General features: G+C 43.5%; 1 protein-coding gene across 5 annotated transcripts in view; it reads left to right on the forward strand.

The window, feature by feature from the left end:
• The window catches only part of SPTBN1 (spectrin beta, non-erythrocytic 1), a 135,958-nt gene that overhangs the window by 97,406 nt on the left and 19,168 nt on the right, over positions 1-19,384 (forward strand). For all 5 annotated transcript variants that reach the window (XM_080408355.1, XM_080408354.1, XM_080408353.1 and 2 more), the window contains 11 exons: positions 107-977; positions 1,113-1,250; positions 1,884-2,640; positions 2,882-3,084; positions 8,804-8,894; positions 13,225-13,371; positions 14,985-15,248; positions 15,947-16,171; positions 16,383-16,472; positions 16,722-17,000; positions 18,224-18,354. In XM_080408355.1, the coding sequence (XP_080264481.1) occupies positions 107-977; positions 1,113-1,250; positions 1,884-2,640; positions 2,882-3,084; positions 8,804-8,894; positions 13,225-13,371; positions 14,985-15,248; positions 15,947-16,171; positions 16,383-16,472; positions 16,722-17,000; positions 18,224-18,354 (3,196 nt within the window). The remainder of the gene's footprint in view (positions 1-106; positions 978-1,112; positions 1,251-1,883; positions 2,641-2,881; positions 3,085-8,803; positions 8,895-13,224; positions 13,372-14,984; positions 15,249-15,946; positions 16,172-16,382; positions 16,473-16,721; positions 17,001-18,223; positions 18,355-19,384) is intronic.

Raw genomic sequence — 19,384 nt, forward strand, 5'->3', positions numbered from 1 at the left:
ACTTCACAGATGGAACAAACAGGAGTTAAGAACTCTGTGTATGCTCCAGCTGTAGGGGTGAAAATGATTCAGTCCAAGTTGTAACGTACATTCTCTATCTGAACAGGTTACAAACCGTGTGACCCGCAGGTTATCAGGGACCGTGTTGCTCACATGGAGTTCTGTTACCAAGAGCTGTGCCAGCTCGCAGCTGAGCGCCGGGCCCGCTTGGAGGAGTCCCGGCGCCTCTGGAAATTCTTCTGGGAAATGGCTGAAGAAGAGGGTTGGATCAGGGAGAAGGAACAGATCCTGTCGTCTGATGACTATGGGAAGGACCTAACCAGTGTCGTCCGTCTCTTGAGTAAACATAAGGCGTTTGAAGACGAAATGAGTGGTCGTAGTGGCCACTTTCAGCAGGCAATAAAAGAAGGTGAAGACATGATTGCGGAGGAGCATTTTGGGTCTGAGAAAATCAGAGAAAGAATTAAGGATATCCGGGAGCAATGGGCTAACTTGGAACAGTTATCTGCCATTAGGAAGAAGCGTCTGGAGGAAGCCTCTCTGCTTCACCAGTTCCAGGCTGACGCTGATGACATTGATGCATGGATGTTGGACATCCTCAAAATTGTCTCTAGCAATGATGTTGGCCATGATGAATATTCCACCCAGTCCTTGGTCAAGAAGCACAAAGACGTGGCTGAAGAGATTGCAAGCTACCGGCCGACCATTGACTCGCTTCATGAGCAAGCAAAGGCTCTACCACAGGAACATGCCGGATCTCTGGATGTGCAAGGCAGGTTGTCTGGAATAGAGGAAAGGTACAAGGAGGTTGCTGAGCTCACACGGCTGCGTAAACAGGCCTTGCAGGATACCCTTGCCCTTTATAAGATGTTCAGTGAGGCAGATGCTTGTGAGCTTTGGATTGACGAAAAGGAGAAGTGGCTCAATAATATGCAGATTCCAGAGAAGTTGGAGGACCTGGAAGTGATCCAGCACAGGTGAGAATGCCTTACCAGGAACTTTGGGGAATACTGGGTGGAAGCTTTTTTTACGCCCGCTACCTTTCTCAGCTTGCCTGTGGCCCAGGTTCTCTAATGCCTGTGTGATTTTTTTTTTTTTTCCCCTGCTTCCAGATTTGAAAGCTTAGAACCAGAAATGAACAATCAGGCATCCCGTGTTGCAGTAGTGAACCAAATCGCTAGACAGCTCATGCACAGCGGCCATCCAAGTGAGAAGGAGATCAAAGCACAGCAAGATAAACTCAACACAAGGTAGGCGAAGGCCTCATGCTCGTAAACATGGCACTGGCTGAAACAAGTACTGTGGGGTCACTTGTGTTTCTTATGTTTTTTTAAGATACTCTGATACTTTTACTTGAAGTATCTTCAAGGTAGGCCTTAAAAGTTTCAGAAGGAAAAAGAGCTGTGTCTTTCAAGTATTTGATTCACATATGGACTTTTGCTATTGAATTCAGTCAGGTCCTGAGTGTATCAGTACCTTGATTTGAGAGCTGGAAATTTACTGTAATGACTATTACGATGAAAAAGAAACCATTCTAACTTCCTGTAAATTCACTTATTTTTAGGCTCCAAAATAAACAAAGAAGAGTACATTTAGTGTGAGAATTAGGTGTAACTAGCAATTTTTCATTTGAGGAAAAAATACTTTTAAGGACTTGGTGTTGCCTAGTACATGTCAAATTCTAATGTATGCCATAGCTTGGTTAATGGTTGTTTTGCTAAAACTAATGGTGATATGAGAAGGACTGAAAAAACACAAATAGGTTATTTCATGGCTTACCAAGCTCATGTGAGCAACTGCTCACTCAGCAATGTTGCCATATCCTTTTTCCTTATTATATGCAAATCTCAATTTCTCTCCTTTTCTCTCCTCACAAATTTCAGATGGAGCCAATTCAGAGAACTGGTAGATAGGAAGAAGGATGCTTTGCTCTCTGCTCTGAGTATCCAGAACTACCATCTTGAATGTAATGAAACCAAATCCTGGATCAGGGAAAAGACCAAAGTGATCGAATCCACACAAGATCTGGGTAATGATCTAGCTGGAGTGATGGCCCTGCAGAGGAAGCTGACAGGCATGGAACGTGACCTGGTAGCCATTGAAGCCAAGCTAAGCGACCTGCAAAAAGAGGCAGAAAAGTTGGAATCAGAGCATCCTGACCAGGCACAGGCTATTCTTTCACGGCTCGCAGAAATCAACGATGTATGGGAAGAAATGAAGACCACCCTCAAGAACAGGGAGGAGTCGCTCGGAGAGGCAAGCAAACTGCAGCAGTTCTTGAGAGATCTGGATGACTTCCAGTCTTGGCTGTCCAGAACACAGACGGCAATTGCATCCGAAGATATGCCAAACACACTGACAGAGGCTGAGAAGCTGCTCACTCAACATGAGAATATTAAGAATGAAATCAACAATTACGAGGAAGACTATCAGAAAATGAGGGACATGGGTGAGATGGTGACACAAGGGCAAACTGATGCTCAGTACATGTTCTTGCGCCAGCGCCTACAGGCTTTAGACACTGGATGGAATGAGCTTCACAAAATGTGGGAGAACAGGCAAAATCTCCTTTCCCAGTCTCATGCCTACCAGCTGTTTCTCAGAGATACCAAGCAAGCAGAAGCGTTTCTTAATAACCAGGCAAGTAGTCAAGATATACCTTATTTCATTTCTACAGGTTGGCACCATATACTGCAAGCAATTAACAAACAAGGTCATTTGACAGGAGAACTGCCCTTTCTTAACTATAATGTCTTTTGTATTTTACTTCTAACTGTTCTTGGGAGACATTTCTTTTCATATATGGTGCACCTGTTGTTGGAGCGGACAGCCTAGCCTGAGTGTAATACTTTTATCTCTCTGCTTTATGCTTTAATCACAGGAGTATGTTTTGGCACATACGGAAATGCCCACTACCTTGGAAGGAGCAGAAGCTGCTATTAAAAAACAGGAGGATTTCATGACCACAATGGATGCCAATGAAGAAAAGATCAATGCAGTTGTGGAGACTGGCAGGAGGCTAGTTAGTGATGGGAACATTAACTCTGATAAAATCCAGGAGAAAGTGGACTCTATCGATGACAGGTAAGGTCAGAATAATGGCAGAATGTAGCTGTTCATACTTTAATCCTGTTCTCTGAGAGATGACCTTTTACCAAATTCCAAAGGCCAAGTAACATGTTAGAAAATGTCTGTTGCAGACTGTTTTCTTTGTCCTGTGGAAAAACAGAAACGGTAATGTTTCAAAAATGTGCCGGGCTAATCTTAATTAAATACTACTTCTCCCCATTTTCTAGCAACTTACTAGGTAATGAGCTCACTACCCAGAATTTGGCTATATGAATGTTGCTATGTAATTCTTGGCATATTAACAGATTTTATATTACAGTGGAAGCTGTAGCAGTTAGCTATATCTGGTTCCACAAGTCTTATTTTCCTCTGCTACCTCCTAGCTGATTTACTTGTAATCATGTATTCCTGTCCATCCTTTGAGGAAGGAATGTGGCTCTTCTAGAGTGTAATTGGCATGGTATCTACCCCACCCGCTTGGCTTTGATCGCATTTTCCAACTTGTCCAGCCCTTCTGAAATCAGATTAGGAAACACTGGTACAAATCTGCCTTTCATCCTAGTCTTTTGCTTTGTCTCTTTAGCTGTGGCATGGATGCTATAGAACATTAAGAGTTCCTTTTTCTTTGAAAACCAAATGTTTGGTCTTGATGACTATGATTCATGGTTCTTTCTGCTTTTGGTTTGAATAATACTGGAGTCTTTCAAGGCACTTTTCAATCATTGGATATCAGAACACAGCAGTAAGCTCATACAGAACTGTTATGTCAAATGTTGCTGACGACCCTTCTGTCAGACTTGCATCCTCCCACACCCAGTAAGCTCAGTTCCCCAGATGCCTTTATCTCCAAGGAGAAACTGAAGTAGTTCAGAAAATGTGCCTTTCCTGTTTTGGGAAACATGCCCCACTGTGTATGCACCCACTTCAGCTGTGGCTCATGACTTAAAGAAAGGTGGGCATTCTTGTTGCCAGAGCTGGCTGGGGGCCTCTGAGCCCTCTGACAACCTCACCGCAAGGATACCTCACGTTTTCATCCTCTCTCTAACCAGTTTGACTCTTTAGATCCCAAAGATAATCTGCAAAGGTCAGGGAGAGGAGATTATATGAAGGCAATCAAGGTGAAAGCTAAGAAATTAATTTTCCTTATCTACCCTCTCTGACTTTCGATGACCCCTGGTGTAAGTTTTCCCATCCACTTCATAAGCAGGAGGACTTGATCCTGGCCTTCTGGTCAGGTGTCTTCTTTCTGCAACTGTGGGAATAGTAAAAGATAACACCCAAGGACACAGTAGCAAACGGTCAGCTGCTTATTGCAGCCCTTTCTGAGGTGGCTGGAGTGGGAGACAGCTTCAGCCTCTGCTCCATGTGCTCTGCAGAGAGGTTCCTGCTGCCCCAGCTGTGGTGCTCTGGTGACTGTTTCCCCCCAGTACAGCTACTCCTTGGTGTCCCCATTGTCCTGTGGCCCTCCAGCCGGCCAGCTGGGCTGTCCTGCCTGTGGGACATGTGCTGGAGTTCCTACTCTAAATGACAGGCAAGTCCTAGAAACTACTTTTTTTGGGCCAGCTTTTTTCCAGCGCATTTCCTCAATTCCAGAGCTATTTATGCAGAGTGCTGCAAAAACCATCCGGTGCACTGCTATTCAGGAAATCCGTGTGATTGCTCTCTGAGTCTGTAAGGCTGATAAGCCTCAAGAACAAAGTCTTAGGGCTGGGTGTAGTGGGAGTGGTAGCAAAGGAAGCCTCTTTGGTTTTGCAAAAAAAAAATTGCTTACCCAACCAAGCTCCACCTGGATGTATAACAAAGGACCAAAACAAACAAGTACAAATATGTGCCGTGGCTCCATACTTCCCATATGGAGCTCTTTGTAGATTTTTAGTATTGTTAATTGTGGGTTTTTTACAGTCATGCTTTCAAGCTATTCCAGAGGAGACCCTTACTGCCTGTTGGTACAGCAGACAGATCCTGCCTTAAAACCGTTACCGTCTAAATAGACGTGGTAGGCATCAGGCTAAGGAAGGAGAGAAGAGGGCAGAAGCAAAGTGGAGCTGTGCAGTAGGAGATAAACACTTCCATCTTTTAGCGCAGTTCACAGGGAAGAATAAATGAGAATAAGGACATGGAGAAGATGGGTTTGAATAAAGCTTACCACTAGCTAGCTTTTCCAGCTAGGAAACAAGCTGGTCTCCCCCATGCAACTCTCACTGCTTTGGTGACTTCTGCTGCTGTTTCTGCCAGCTGGGGGAAGTGCTGTCTCCTCCATTTTCTTTCGGAAGAGTGTGAGAGGGCTGCCCTAGTCTGCATGCCTGCACGTGAGATTTAAAGACAGTGGCAGGTCTGACTCAGATTGTGATCTGGGTCTGTTTTTCATCAGCTTTTGCATTTGTGCAACGCTTGCTCAACAGGCAACATAAGTAATTTTTGTTCTTGCCTATTCAGAAAGGAGAGTGCCTCTTGTTTGCTGGAACAACTAAAGAAGCTAAAACTGCCTTGCATATATTTCAGTATTCTTAGCAGGCAGATGCATTCATGCTATGTAAGATTTATTATTCCTGCACAGACTTAGAAACCCACAGGCTTACAGTTAAACCACAAGTGACTTTGTCAGTTTTCAGCATTGTTAGCATTCTCAGGGGCTTCTGGGGAGACAGCATGGGAACGCTGTGGCAAATCTTGGTGCTCTGCCCTTGGATTAATTTGAGTCAGACACCTTCTTGTGCTGAACAGATATCATTTTCCTGTTTTAGATTCTTCGTAATGTTGCCACAGAAGGAAGATGCCCCCACGTTTTAACTGACTGGTACATTCCCTATCCCCTTTTACTGTGTAGATCTGGCTTAGCTTGGACGTTTTGGATCTGAGATTGCCTCTTCAGTATATGCATAGGGAAGCCCCCTTTTAAGGCAGGCCTGGGCCCTGCTATGGTGTAAGTCGTATATGTGATTATTTATGTAAACAGGCATACGAATTCAAAATCATTCTAAATAATTAGAGTCTGTAGAGCAAACTCTTTTGTGCAAGTGTGGGATATTCTTCCACAAACTATTTTAGCAAATGAAAAAGCAGTCATTGACAACCTTAGATGTGACAGGGTCAGAGTTTCTGGCCCTTCTCTGCCATGTGCATCTCAGAAGAGTAGGATTTTAATAGTTAGAACTGCAATCAGCAGTTAAACAGTAAGGTTTGCACTTCTTTCCACCCTTCAGTCATGGCCAAGTGCTTGTAGCCTTCAGCAGAGCTGCAGTCCAGCCTGTCCACCACCCTGACATGCCTGGCTAGCTCAGCTGGGGCCTCTGCACGCATGGCCAGGGAGGCAGGGTGACCAGGCAGCCTCCTTAACACCACACTCTTCTAGTATCTGGGTAAAAAATTGTGTTATGAAGGGTTCTGTTCTCCAGTCTGTCTGCTTGTTCATTCTACCTAAAGCCCTTCTGACGTACTGGTAGTAGAGGGCAGGAGAAGCTTTCCTAGTGGTAGGGGAAGTTACGCACAGAGAATTCTGAAAACTCTGTCATCGGAGCTTTTGAAGAATTTAGGGAAACATGAACAAGGGATTAATAATGTTTTGATACAGACAGTCTGGGGCAGGAGAGCAGTCTAAAAGACTTCTTTAAGGCCCTTTATTCCCATAAAAAATAACATAAATTCTGTTGTGAAAATAACAGGAATTCCTGCCTGTTCCAGCACTGTCCATCCTCAAAATACTACAACCACATCTTCAAGTATCCAGTTTAAAACTTACTACAGTTCAGACCTGTTCTTTGTCAGAAAACACTCATCTTTCAGTCCCACTCCAGTTCATCTCGGACAGCTGACCAACCTGTTACAGTTAAATAGCTCTGAGTACCAAAAATCATATTTGTTATGCTGAGGGGGAAAAAAAAAAAAAAAGAAAAATGCTGTGTCATCATCTGTTTGATATCCCTGCATGGTTTCCCTTCAAAGTTCTTGAAGTTAGTATTTCCAGCACTCTCTGGGAGATACTTTTGTTAGTTTTTTAAACAATGGAAGAACAACTCTGCTTACTCTTTAACTGTATTCAAATAAGTGTCATGAAAAGTCTCCTTTTAATTTTGTAACTTGTGTCCTCTCCAGAATGCATGAGTCTATAATGTAATCTAGCCTTAAAATCTATGAAATCATCGTAATAAAATCACCCAAGCAATCCCTTCCTTCATTTTAGCCAACTGAGTAATGCGCTGTGTTTGCCCAGGCATATAAAAACCAGCCAAGGAAGAGTGGAACCAAACCCAATGATGTTAGCTATATTATAGAGATTTTTCCTAAGGCACAATTTATGCATCCCTTCCTTTGTGCCCTCTGATAACGCCTGTCAAAACTTCAAGACTACCGGGGCTTGGACTCCAGCCTCTTGCTTTGATGGGTACATATGTCTTCCTTGCCATCAGATCTGTAAATCAGTTTTCTTGACCTACAGCTATGTAGATGGTGCTTGCCTGGTTATTCAGAGGAAGCTGTTGAGACAAAAGAGAAGCAATTTGTAGTCCTGTGAAGTCCTGTGAAGGCCTTCAGACCTATTGCTTTTACGTAAAACGTATCCCTAAGTGCTCTGTGTGTTCTAACTGTGCCAGAGAGCTTACTCTGGTAACTTATTGTGGATCAGGAGTCGTGGTGTCTTAATCCAGTTTTTGTCATCAACGTGTAATTTATAGCATTCTAGAATATCATGAGTCTCTGGAGATTTCCAGTAACTTGGATTTATTTAGCTATTGCCAGTGTGTAGTGAGATCACATTGTGAATTGCAACCCTTTTAAAAGAATTTCCAACTCTCTATTTATCTCAGGTTATTAAAAACACCAGCAGTATTTCACTTTAACACCCCGTACAGTGAAATCTGAATAGATCTTAACGCAATTAGCAGTGAATAAAAATTATCTTTGCCTTCTCCATCTAAATCGCCTCATAAATAATGAAAGTACCGAAGGACAGGGATAACTACTCCAAATTAAACATCAGTTAAAAATAAGTTCAGAGATACCTTGGGAGTCTGCTCTTCAGACACCGTGCCATTTGAAGAACCCACCAAGGCCTTTGGGACTGCCAGCATGACTCATCCATCCTTCAAGGGGCAAACAGTTACGAATTAAAAATAAGTCTTCTAGACTAACCTTTTCTTTTCTTCTGTCTGCTCTTAAACATTTTGGAGAATATGTTCCAATGCGCATAAAGCTTCTATTTGCAGAAACACACCTGTGTGTTGCTTGCGCTGTTTGTTCAGTACAGCATTTGGAAGGTTATGTAAACCACGCCAGCCTTGCTCAGGAGAATGAGGTGCTAAGCTACAGCAGAGGTACATTACGAAGAGCGTTACAGCAAGTACACGCTTTGCAAGAGCCACATCACATGCGATCTTATTGTTGCAATTTTGCAGATATTTTTCTTATGGTTTTTGGCAAACAGTCTGAACTTCCCTGTGGTCTTGAAATTATTGGGCCAAACTCTGTACGTAACACTTGTGAAACCCCACTGACTTCAAAATTTTCTCTGTGTATTTAACTGGCCACAAAAACAAGTAGATGCTGAACTTAAGTAAGCACGTTAAATAACACATGCATATCTGAGCTTCAAAAATGTCCTCCATTGGAAAGGCAATAGAAAACCCACACCACATAATTACTCAATATGTGTATCCCAAAGAGGCTACAGAAAACAAACAGATGAGAGTTTTGCATGAAGTGCTCATTTCAAGGGTTTTTTCTCTGCTTTTTTGACTAGACATAGGAAGAATCGTGAAGCAGCCAGTGAACTTCTGATGAGACTGAAAGATAACAGGGATCTTCAAAAGTTTCTTCAGGATTGCCAAGAGGTAAATGACGTCCTTTCACTTTTATCACTAAAAGCTGCCTCCTGCAGAAGAGCATTCTTACCCCATATTTTATGGGGACCGGTATACTCAGCATTTTACAGTCAAGTCATGCAGTATTATTTAGTGTAAACAATTAAATACACACACACCCCAAACCCTGCAAAAATTAATCTGCAAAAATTCAGTTTTGGGTTTTTTTTCCCAATCAATTGCATTTCTTTTTGTCGTCTAAGCTGAAGACAGGGGAAATTGACAAAATAAGTGAAGATTTTCTATTGTGGTGTAAATTAATCATGTGGAATGTGGTGGGATTAGCACTGAACTCATTAAGGACTTTGTCTGCAGCTGTATATATGTGTGCAGCCTGGTGCAGGAGATTTCAAGTGATTTCTACAAAATGTTAGTCAGAAGAATAGGAGGTTAGGAGTAAGAGGGGAGCAGGATTAAACTGCATCATTTTTAGTGTGTTATTTATCTGATAGTTTGCTTGTGTTAAAAATGCAGTACTACAACATTGAAAACAAGAAATCCTTTCCAGATTTTCTAGTGACTTACATGGTCTGTTTACACTGAAGGCAACATTTTAAAGTTAGGAATAATCTTGTTCCTAGCATGAGGAATTAATCGAGTAAATTTCAGGTTATTTCATGCAGTACTGACAGACACTGAAGGGTCTTGCCTGTGACATGCATTAAAAACCATCTATCCTTATCTGAAGCCTGCAAAGAGGGCTGACTGTGACAGAGCTGTGTGTTTAAATTCGAGAGTTGTTACATTAGCTGCACTTCTTACCCAGCTACAAGAGACTGGAAGTCACTGCAGTATGTCTGAATGGAATTGCCCACAGCTGAGATTTCGTACAAGAAATTAAGAGAATGACAGTCATAAACTGGGCAAATGATGTTTACTGCTCGGTTGCCTAGATGCAGTCTATTTTCCTGCATTGTGTAAGTCAACCATGAACTTGGCTTAAATTTCTCCTTCCTTGGTAGTAAAAACATGACAGGTTAGCAAAAATTCTGCTGTTATTAGCAGCAGCTTCTTCCTTCCTCTGTAACATCTCTGGTACAAAAATTCCCCTGGCTCTTGGAGCTCTTCTAGCCACTGTGTCAGTGTTCCCTAGGATCTGGTTTTTCCCCCTGTATCATTGAAGGAAAAAGGAAAACATAAAAGCTCTAGTGTCTGGCTGCCTGAATGCCTTGCCTCTCAATGGTTTCTCTCCAGCCACTAAAGCGTGGATGTCTCGACTGTACGGTTCAAAGATAGAACTTACAATACCCAAATGTTACAAATTTCTGCAATCCTTTTTGAGAGGACATTAGCCTTGACGATAATCGAATGCTTGTTTTCTGAGAAGACAGCCATAATGAGACTTGGAATTTGCATTAGGGTGATGACAAAGTGCTTACTGATACCTGTGTTGGGCCGGGGGGGTTGTGCAGTGGAGCACCACTGTCCCGTGAGCTGGAAGGGAGCCAAGGAAGTAGTTCGCCCTTTGCTTTTTCATTAGTGATGACCGTGAGGCTGAGAATCGTTAGAAAACAAGATTTGAGCCAGTCTCTGTTTCACCTGGCAGTAATCCTTTGGCCTTCCTGCCTCGCCGCCTTAGGGGTGGCTTCCTGTCCGTCTGTAACTTGAGGAAAGGAAGAGTGTTTTCTGCAGTGTGCTCCTTCCCCAGGACAGCCACTTCCCTCATCGGTCACTTGGTGCTGAAGCATTGTTGTGAGTGTGGCCTCCTGCCCCTCGCCCCTGCCTGCCTCTGGCTCAGGCGAGGCAGTGAGCAGGGTCGGTGGCTCGAGGAGGTGGCAGGATCCCGCTTGGAACAGCAGCTCAGCCATGATAAACCTGTCCTCCCAGTCACAGGCGAGGGAAAGCACAGCAGATCTGCTTGCTTTTAGCAGTCGGATACACTGTCGCAGGCTGATCCCGGGATGCTTCTGGTTTTTGTCTGTTTCTCGCATTCATAAATATGAGTGCGTTAAATGTGCGGAGTGAGTGAAATAAAGAGTGACAGCAGAAAATCCTGAGAAGAGGAGACGTGATAAATTTTGCCATTTAGTTTCCTTTGACTTCCTGCTTTTTCACAGCTCACCTTCGAAGAGATTAAAGCTGATCTTCCCTCTAAGTGCTTAGAAGTCTCAGCACTGTCTGGGCTAATTTCTCTAGGGACGCCAGAGTGAAAGCATTTGGCGAGACTCCACACGTCAGAAGTTTTCTGCCTTGTTCGTGGAGTGTGCCGGCAGGTTTTGTCATGCAGCGCAGACGTCTGTGAACCTTACACCGCAAGATAGGCTGTGTCAACTTGGGTATTTGCAATGTCTGGGAAGTGCAGCAGCAGTCAGTGCTCTTTCACCTTCCCTTGTTGCTCTGCCAGATTTACAAGGGTTTTGTCTCTGCATTTCTCTTAGTTCATGCCTAGCTTTTATTGCAGAATGTTAACAGTCTTCTGGGAGCTGAGAGCAGAACCAAAAATTCATGGCAGAGGTGCAGAGGATGGGAGGAAGCGTCACAGCTTAGCTCTGCTGGCGTTAACAACTGACTTATGGTTTTCTGGACAAATAAATACTCCAAGCATCGCTCTGAGGCACTGTTTTAGGAAATTACTGTATTATTTTTTAAATAATTTTTTTCTGCACTGAAGATACTGACTTCCAGTGACTATAGCAGTACAAAACCTAGATTTTAATAGTCACCCCTTAAATGCTTTATTTGCGCTTTGTGTTACCAGAAGGAGCATACCAGCATTGGGAGAGTCAGAAATGAGGGTTCCATCCTGACAGCCACTGGCTGTGTACCAACCATGTATCATCTGTGTCTCGGTTCACCTGTTAATCTCAGTCATCTGTTAGTATGAACCGTTCCTTGGGAAGCACTTTTAAATCCTCAGAAGACCTAATGATGTGACTGAGTAAAAGCAAACAACGAAGGACAAGCAGTGCAATTTGCAGGGTATAGCAGCTGTCTCCTACCCGGAAAGGCAGAAGTAAACCCACTAATTTTGGGTTATGTAGTAATCCTTAACATATCCTTTGATTGTTAAGTAGCACGGCAGCCTGTTATAACTGTAAACTTCACTGCCTACAGAAGTCTTTATTGATGAGCGTTTTTCTCTTCAGACTTGATAGCAAGATCAGATGAAGAGTTTCTCTGATTGCTCTGGGGTTTCCCTTGTGACCGCTAAATGGAGTTTCTTGCCCTGTATCCTGAGCACAGAGCAGAAAATTGCAAGTCTCACCTGTGCTGTTACTCTGCTTGTCAGGGTGCTGGCTTGGCAGTACGGTGTGTGTTGCTGAAGTGGCATTCTAGAAACAAAGCTTAGATTTGTTTTGACATTTTCCACTTGGGTAGGCGACTCTAAATATGCAGAAAATGAATCTTTTTCGAATTCTATAAACATTCCTATGAATGTGGTTTGTTATCTACACCTAAGGGGTAGATAAAACAGTTACCCTAGGAGGAAATTTGATGTTGGCTGCTATGATCATTTTCACATTCTGTTTGCCCTTGGTGAATAAGCTATGTTTTTAAGTATTGATTTTCTCTAGTGTTGATCTGGAAATTGTTCTCAGTGCCTTTGTATTTGCAGAAAATCAGAATGGAGTCAGTCTTGAGTTTTATATAATGTGAAAAGGAAAGCCTCAAGTACCAAAACCCCACTGGAGATTGGACAAATAAACAAGTTTATTTATGTATACCTATATAGAGGAAAGACTATGGGGAAAAGGTGCAAATGCTGTGTAAATTAATGGTATAAAACCATCTCTATTCTTAAGACTTTCAACATGAGTAGAAATGCAGAATTTCTCATTCAATGTTTCCCTGAAAAATTTACCTTGGGGCTCTGTTTAATTCTGAAGACTGCCTTTTGCGTGCTACTTCATTAGTGCGTACTTCTGCAGTGTCCTCAGGAAGTTAGTACGGCTCCACAGGGGCGTGGTGATGACGTTCAAGTCCTGGTCCTGAGTAGCACATTGAGTAATCTTGCAAGGAAAAAGCAGCACAAAAATACTTATTGGTCACAGTGTAAGGCACACGTACCTGTTTCTCTTGCGGTTGAACTGGGTGAAACCAGTGTGTTTGATTTTGCTCGTCATGGACTTGATTCCTTTCTGCTTGAGTCATGGGTTATTAATACATTGGAGATGGATGTTTAAATTTTACTGTTAAAGAGGTGGATCCTTGACTGAACCTTGAGTAAAAGCAGTCTCTGAATCTCACACAACTCTTCTGTAGAGGCATCTCGTTATCCTTGATCTGGAGGCATTGTGATACTTCGCATTATTTCACACTACAGCTGTTCTCACAAACACCTGTGTATTTTCCTTTTCAGCTCTCCCTCTGGATCAATGAAAAGATGCTTACAGCCCAGGATATGTCCTATGATGAGGCTAGGAACCTGCACAGCAAATGGCTGAAGCATCAGGCGTTTATGGCAGAACTTGCATCCAACAAAGAATGGCTGGAGAAGATTGAAAAGGTAACTAAAGAAAGTCTGAAAAGTGCCCTCATCTTTGTCGAAGATGGTTACACACTATTCTGTTCCTCTGCAGACTGGTTCTTGAATTGTCTCTCCAGCTAAGGCAAAAGGAGAATTCGTTATTTTAGAATAAGTATCCATTATATTGTGGCTCCATCTAACCCATTTCACTCCTCATTGATGTTAAATGTTTTATATCCAAGACATTCTCACAGAATAGTTATTGGCTAAGTTGCTAATTATTTGTGTAGTCTTTCTTACCCGTTAGGAGGACGGCATAACCTAGTTTTCATACCCAAAGGGTAAAAGGGGTGAGTGTGATTTGAGCTGATAAAGTAGAAGTACTTCCTGGGAAATAACTGAATGTGGGTGAGTAACTGAATTTAGCCTTCCATGCTGGTTTTCATTCATTCCAGACTACAATCGGGCTGCCTTTCCCCATGCAAAATTAGTGCATAAGGTAAAGTACAGCCAGTTTTGTGATTAATTAAGATTCACAGCTCTGTATCAAGTTAGTTTGAAGGCTTTAATATGCTGTGATGAGCTGTACTGGTTTTTTCCCCCATTTCTCATATGTGCAGCTCTGGAACACTAAGGAGGTCTCGTCTGTAGCTCTGACAGTGGGTTTCTGTTCAGCGTAAGTTAGCTTAATTGCTCGCTTCCTCTCCCACTTTGGCACTCTGTATCCCATTAGAGGCTTTCCTGTGATCTGCAAATAGCAGTACCCTTTAATGGTGTAATTAGAAGGCTGCTCTTAGTACTGGAAGTACTTTTTTTAGTGATGCTAATACATCCTCACCCTTAGCCTCTGAAAAAAAATCAATTGCAGCAAAGTGCCAAAGTTGCATATCGAGGCACAGCCAGCAATCGTTGGGTTAATGTTACCAGTGGTCACAGCTATTAGATGTGCTGGGTTGTGAGTAGCATTCACATCTGAAAAGGTTTTGTCTTTTGTCAGCATTGCCCAGATGCAGAGGTAGAAGTATAATTCAAATTAAGAAAATATTGCCAAAACTAATAGAATCTTTGTAAAGGCAAAAAGACGCCTTGAGTCTAAGGGCTCTGCTGGTGCTAGGTACAGGGTTCCTGCTTCCCAAGGGAGGTTGTTCCTCTCTGATGCTAGCCTAGACCCACGGTAAGTGCTGTAACCCGTCGACATAGGCCTCTGCAGCCCCACAGCTCAGGTCTGGTGCCGTGAGCTCCCTCTCCCAGCATTACACCGGATTTTCACCGCTCTCCCACTGAAGTGGCCCACAGAAGCTGGACACAGCTTGTTCAGCTGCAGCTCCCTCCTCCGCTGTCACACAGGCGTGTGGCCTGCTCCACTCCTATCTGAGCAGTGTCCCCAGGAGCTCCCACAAAGGAACATGTAGTGGGGAAGAGAAAGGAGGTGTTGCTTGACCTTCCCATTGCCAAGAAACCCTCTTCCTAGCAACAGACAGACCTGGGAGCTGATGTTCTGGAAGGAGTCACTGGATAATTGGAGATAGAAAATGAGTGGTTGATGCTGCCAGCAGATGAGGAGTCCTGAGTGCTTCCTAATCAGAATAATTTAACTAGCAGTCTGTGAGTGCTCCTGGGGAGGTTCCATTTTGTTGCTCTTTGCTTTGCAGGAGGGAATGCAGCTCATTGCAGAGAAACCAGAGACTGAAGCCGTAGTGAAAGAAAAGCTGACAGGACTCCATCAAATGTGGGAAGAGCTTGAATCCACTACCCAGACCAAGGCTCAGCGTCTCTTTGATGCCAACAAGGCAGAGCTTTTTACCCAGAGTTGTGCTGATTTGGATAAGTGGCTGAATGGTTTGGAGAGTCAAATTCAATCGGATGACTACGGAAAAGATCTCACCAGTGTCAACATCCTGTTGAAGAAGCAGCAGGTAAATGGACCACCAGTTTGCAGAGTGGGCAGACAGCAGATACCTGCACTCAAAGGAATAGAAGGGGGATTCTTTCAGTTTAGAAAATAATTTATTTGCTTTTCTGTCTTCCTGTTATTTCATGTGTCTTTAAGAAGAACCAGAAATATACCCAGAAGGAAAATCAGTTGTAAATTTCTTGATACGATCTCTACCTCGTACTGCCTTTCTTCCCCACGTTAATATCGCTATTCTGTCTCCTGCTGTAGTCCTCCAGTCACTGGTCACTCCCTCCCTGTACGTGGCTGCCTGCCTATAACTCAAACTTGTCCGATGCTGGTCGGTCCCTGATCCCTGCTGTACGGGCAGCAAGGAGCAGCAAGGGCAGCAGGGAGCAATGAAGTTCTTGTGTGCAGTTAGCTGTGCTCCAGAGTTGTTCGGGGTAACTTGTGAGTGACTGATAGAAGAAATTCATCTGTGTTGGCCAAATTCCCCTTGTACACAAGCAGGCATCACTGAGGGATCTCAGTAGGCGGCCCCAGTTGTGAATCTGTATTCAAGCCCTGTTCTTGCAGTATGAATGCTATGGTAATTATTGATGTGGGAAATCCTTACTGACTAGCATCTGTTCTTCCTTCTTATGAAGCTGCTGACGTACCCTAGTTGTATCAGCTGCCTTACCCCCGTTTTCAGGACCTCTTTGGCATGTTTCTGTTTAGATGTTAGAGAATCAAATGGATGTTCGTAAGAAGGAAATAGAGGAGCTGCAAAGCCAGGCAAGGGCTTTAAGTCAAGAAGGGAAGAGTACAGATGAAGTAGATGGCAAACGCCTTACTGTAGAAAAGAAATTTTTGGAGTTGTTGGAACCTTTGAATGAAAGAAAGGCAAACCTGCTGGCCTCCAAAGAGATCCACCAGTTCAACCGCGATGTGGAAGATGAGATTGTGAGTATAAAAGAAATCCTATTCCCCAGGCAATAGGAAAATGTCACACCTATTGCAGAGCTATCACAGGAAGAAACCCTTTGATCATGGCTTTCAATAGCATGTTTGAGTGATGCTGCTTTTGCATCTTGCGTGCACCAGCCTCTCTCTGCTGCCCAAACTGTATCTGGCGTTGCTTGAAATCATGTGTGCTCTTCTTCTTTTACTTCAGTTGTGGGTTGGAGAGAGGATGCCTATAGCTACATCTACTGATCATGGACACAACCTCCAGACTGTGCAGCTACTAATAAAGAAAAATCAGGTAAGTGGTTGCTGTTAGAGCTCATAACTGTTATTTCTTTGACTAATTCAGGAAGGAACAGCTTGGGGTAAAACGGTGGGTGCGATGATGTGATCACTGGGCAGTGGCATGCTCAGGGAGGGCACAGCTCCAGTTTGTCCATGGGAGCTCATGGCATTTGTTTTGCTGCCCTTCTGGAGTTAAGACCCTGACGACCATTTCTTTTTTGTTTGATGCAGTGTCTCATCAGTCTGCTTTTCTCCTGTGTAGACCCTTCAGAAAGAAATCCAGGGACACCAGCCTCGTATCGATGATATTTTTGAGAGGAGTCAAAACATCATCACAGAGAGTAGCCCTAATGCTGAAGCAATTCAGCAGAGACTTGCAGACTTGCAGCAGCTGTGGAACCTCCTAATTGAGGAGACGGAGAAACGCCACAAGCGCCTAGAGGAGTCTCACAGAGCACAGCAGTATTATTTTGATGCCGCTGAGGCTGAGGCCTGGATGAGTGAGCAGGAGCTCTACATGATGTCAGAAGAGAAAGCCAAGGTGGGCAGCTCCACAGTGACACTATTTTGCTTTTAATTGCTTAGCTAGAGGGGGCAGGTGACATAATTTGTGATGTCGCTAATGTAATGGTAACACAAACAAATCTAATTCTCTTGTGGAACCTCAAGATCATCTCTTCTATCTGTTGTGGCATCTCTGATAGTGGGGGGATAGGCCTTGCTGTACTGAGTCAGCGAAGCATCCTCAGACTGTGGATGGCAACTGTGTGCCTGCCTTCGCTGTAAGGTCAGAGTTACCAACACAGTCCTGTTAGGTCGAGGATTCTGTTAGTTTTGAATCACTGGGGGCAACACAACACATGGGTCTGTGAAACGGGGCCTGGTGGTCAGTCAGTTGGTGCCAGTAGTCATCAGCTTTTATTCCCAGTGACATCAAATCAGAACAGCATCAGACCATACCAAAGAGTACGAGAACTCCTGTTTTTCAAGGCGGTGTTAGAGTGCTGTATCTTACTTGTGATTTACATAAATGCACTGTGTTCGTTGCCCAGATAAAATACAACTCTTTGTTTTGTTTTGTATCAGTATAACACATTCTCTGGGTGTTCATTCTTCAGTTAAAAAGGGTTTATTTTCTTCTTTATATCTAAGCTATGCAGACAGAAGGGAGTATTAATTCAAATAGTTCATCATGCAAAATATTTTAATGAAAAGGCTTATTGACAATACCAGTTAACACTGAGAGTCAGGGGTTGTTTTTCTTAATCATAACAACGCCTAGAAAATTTTGACTGGAATTTCTTCAGGGACTTTGGGGGAGAATCCTTTGGCATGGGCTCTGCAGGATTTCTTTTGTTTGACCCAATCTGTCATTGAAGAGTCTGAGAAGTGATGTGCCTAAAACTGTTCCATTTTTCTGAGCCCTGCACAATCACCAGTGTTGTGTAAACACACAAAGAGCTTCATAGAAGAGGAAATTCAACATGCTCAATGCACAGCTGATGTAATTTTGTTCTGCATCCCAGAGGGGTGGTTGCATTCACTCTTTGACTTGTTATTTTGCTTTCTGTGGATACCATTTGCTGTGAACTCGACTATTAATACACCATTGTCAGAACAACTTGTCTTCAAGCTGTACTTGGGAGCAGTTCTTTATAAATGTTTCTGGCTGCCACTTTTTGCTCACGCACTGAGTTGAACTTGCTGTGTGGTGTCTTCCTCTGGAGTGGGGGGCTTGACTGTCATTTTCTGTCACCATTGCAGGATGAACAGAGTGCAGTGTCCATGCTGAAGAAACACCAGATTTTGGAACAAGCTGTAGAAGACTATGCTGAAACTGTGCACCAGCTTTCGAAGACCAGCAGAACTTTGGTGGCAGATAATCACCCAGAAAGGTATTAACTGCCGTATGTAATTGGGTCACAATTTCTTTTAGTAGCTTGGTCCCTTCATTGGGTCATTCTGACACACAAAGACTGCAGCAAAGAGTAAGTAGCTCAGAACAGCATACAGAGGAAGAGGAGTTCATCCTTACTCAGCTCAAGATGCATGTTGGACCGCATTGATTTGGCCAGAGGCAGGGTCCTGAACAGCTGCCAATTTCTGGATAGTGACACCTTCAGTACAAGTCTGTTGACTGTTTTATACAGGCCAGCAGTGTCAGGTCTGCAGCACTGCTGAACCGTACAGAGGTACAGCAATCCTGAGAGACAAGGGTCCATGTTCACTCTTTCAGCTTATGTCCAGCCCACAGGGTCACAGTCATTTATCCTTCTGTCTTAGCGCAGTGCTCCCCCAGATCTGCCTCCTCCCTTTGAGATTCTGGTAGAATCAGACTGGAATCCGATGCTTTAAGCACATTAACATCTTGGTTTGGGTAAATTTATCTCAGATTCCATAAATGGCTTTCCCTGTGGGAGAATTCAGGAAGCTTAAGAACTGTTTCGCTGTAAGAGCTGCAGCTAAGCGACTAGAATTCTCCGTTGGCTTTGATTGCAAGGCTGGTTTGACTGTGAGGCTGATGTATTGAACTGCTCTGCCTTCACAGATGGGCAGATAGGACTGTCTTAGGAAAGGCACACTACCTCTGGTGGAAGATTGTTATTTAACTCAAAAGCACTCTCTTGTGGTCACGATAGCTTCTGATGAGAGTGAATTTCCTGGCTGAGCTGACTGAGTACTGGAATAACATAATCAACTTTACAAGGCAGAGGGAAGGCAATTTGACCTGGCTACATGGCTCAGACAAAATGTAGGCAAAAGAGACGGCAAGTAGAAATACTGATCACTTCTAGAAATACTGAGATTTAGGGAGTAAGCAACCCACGAGTGCTTCTGAACTTTGACACGGAATTTAAATGAAAATGAAATGCTGCTTGCCTCAGCAGCTCCGATCCTGTCTGTAATTTTGGGAGAAGACTCTGG

Source organism: Falco punctatus (assembly GCF_963210335.1).
Source record: "Falco punctatus genome assembly, chromosome: 12".
In the NCBI taxonomy this organism is placed as follows: domain Eukaryota; kingdom Metazoa; phylum Chordata; class Aves; order Falconiformes; family Falconidae; genus Falco; species Falco punctatus.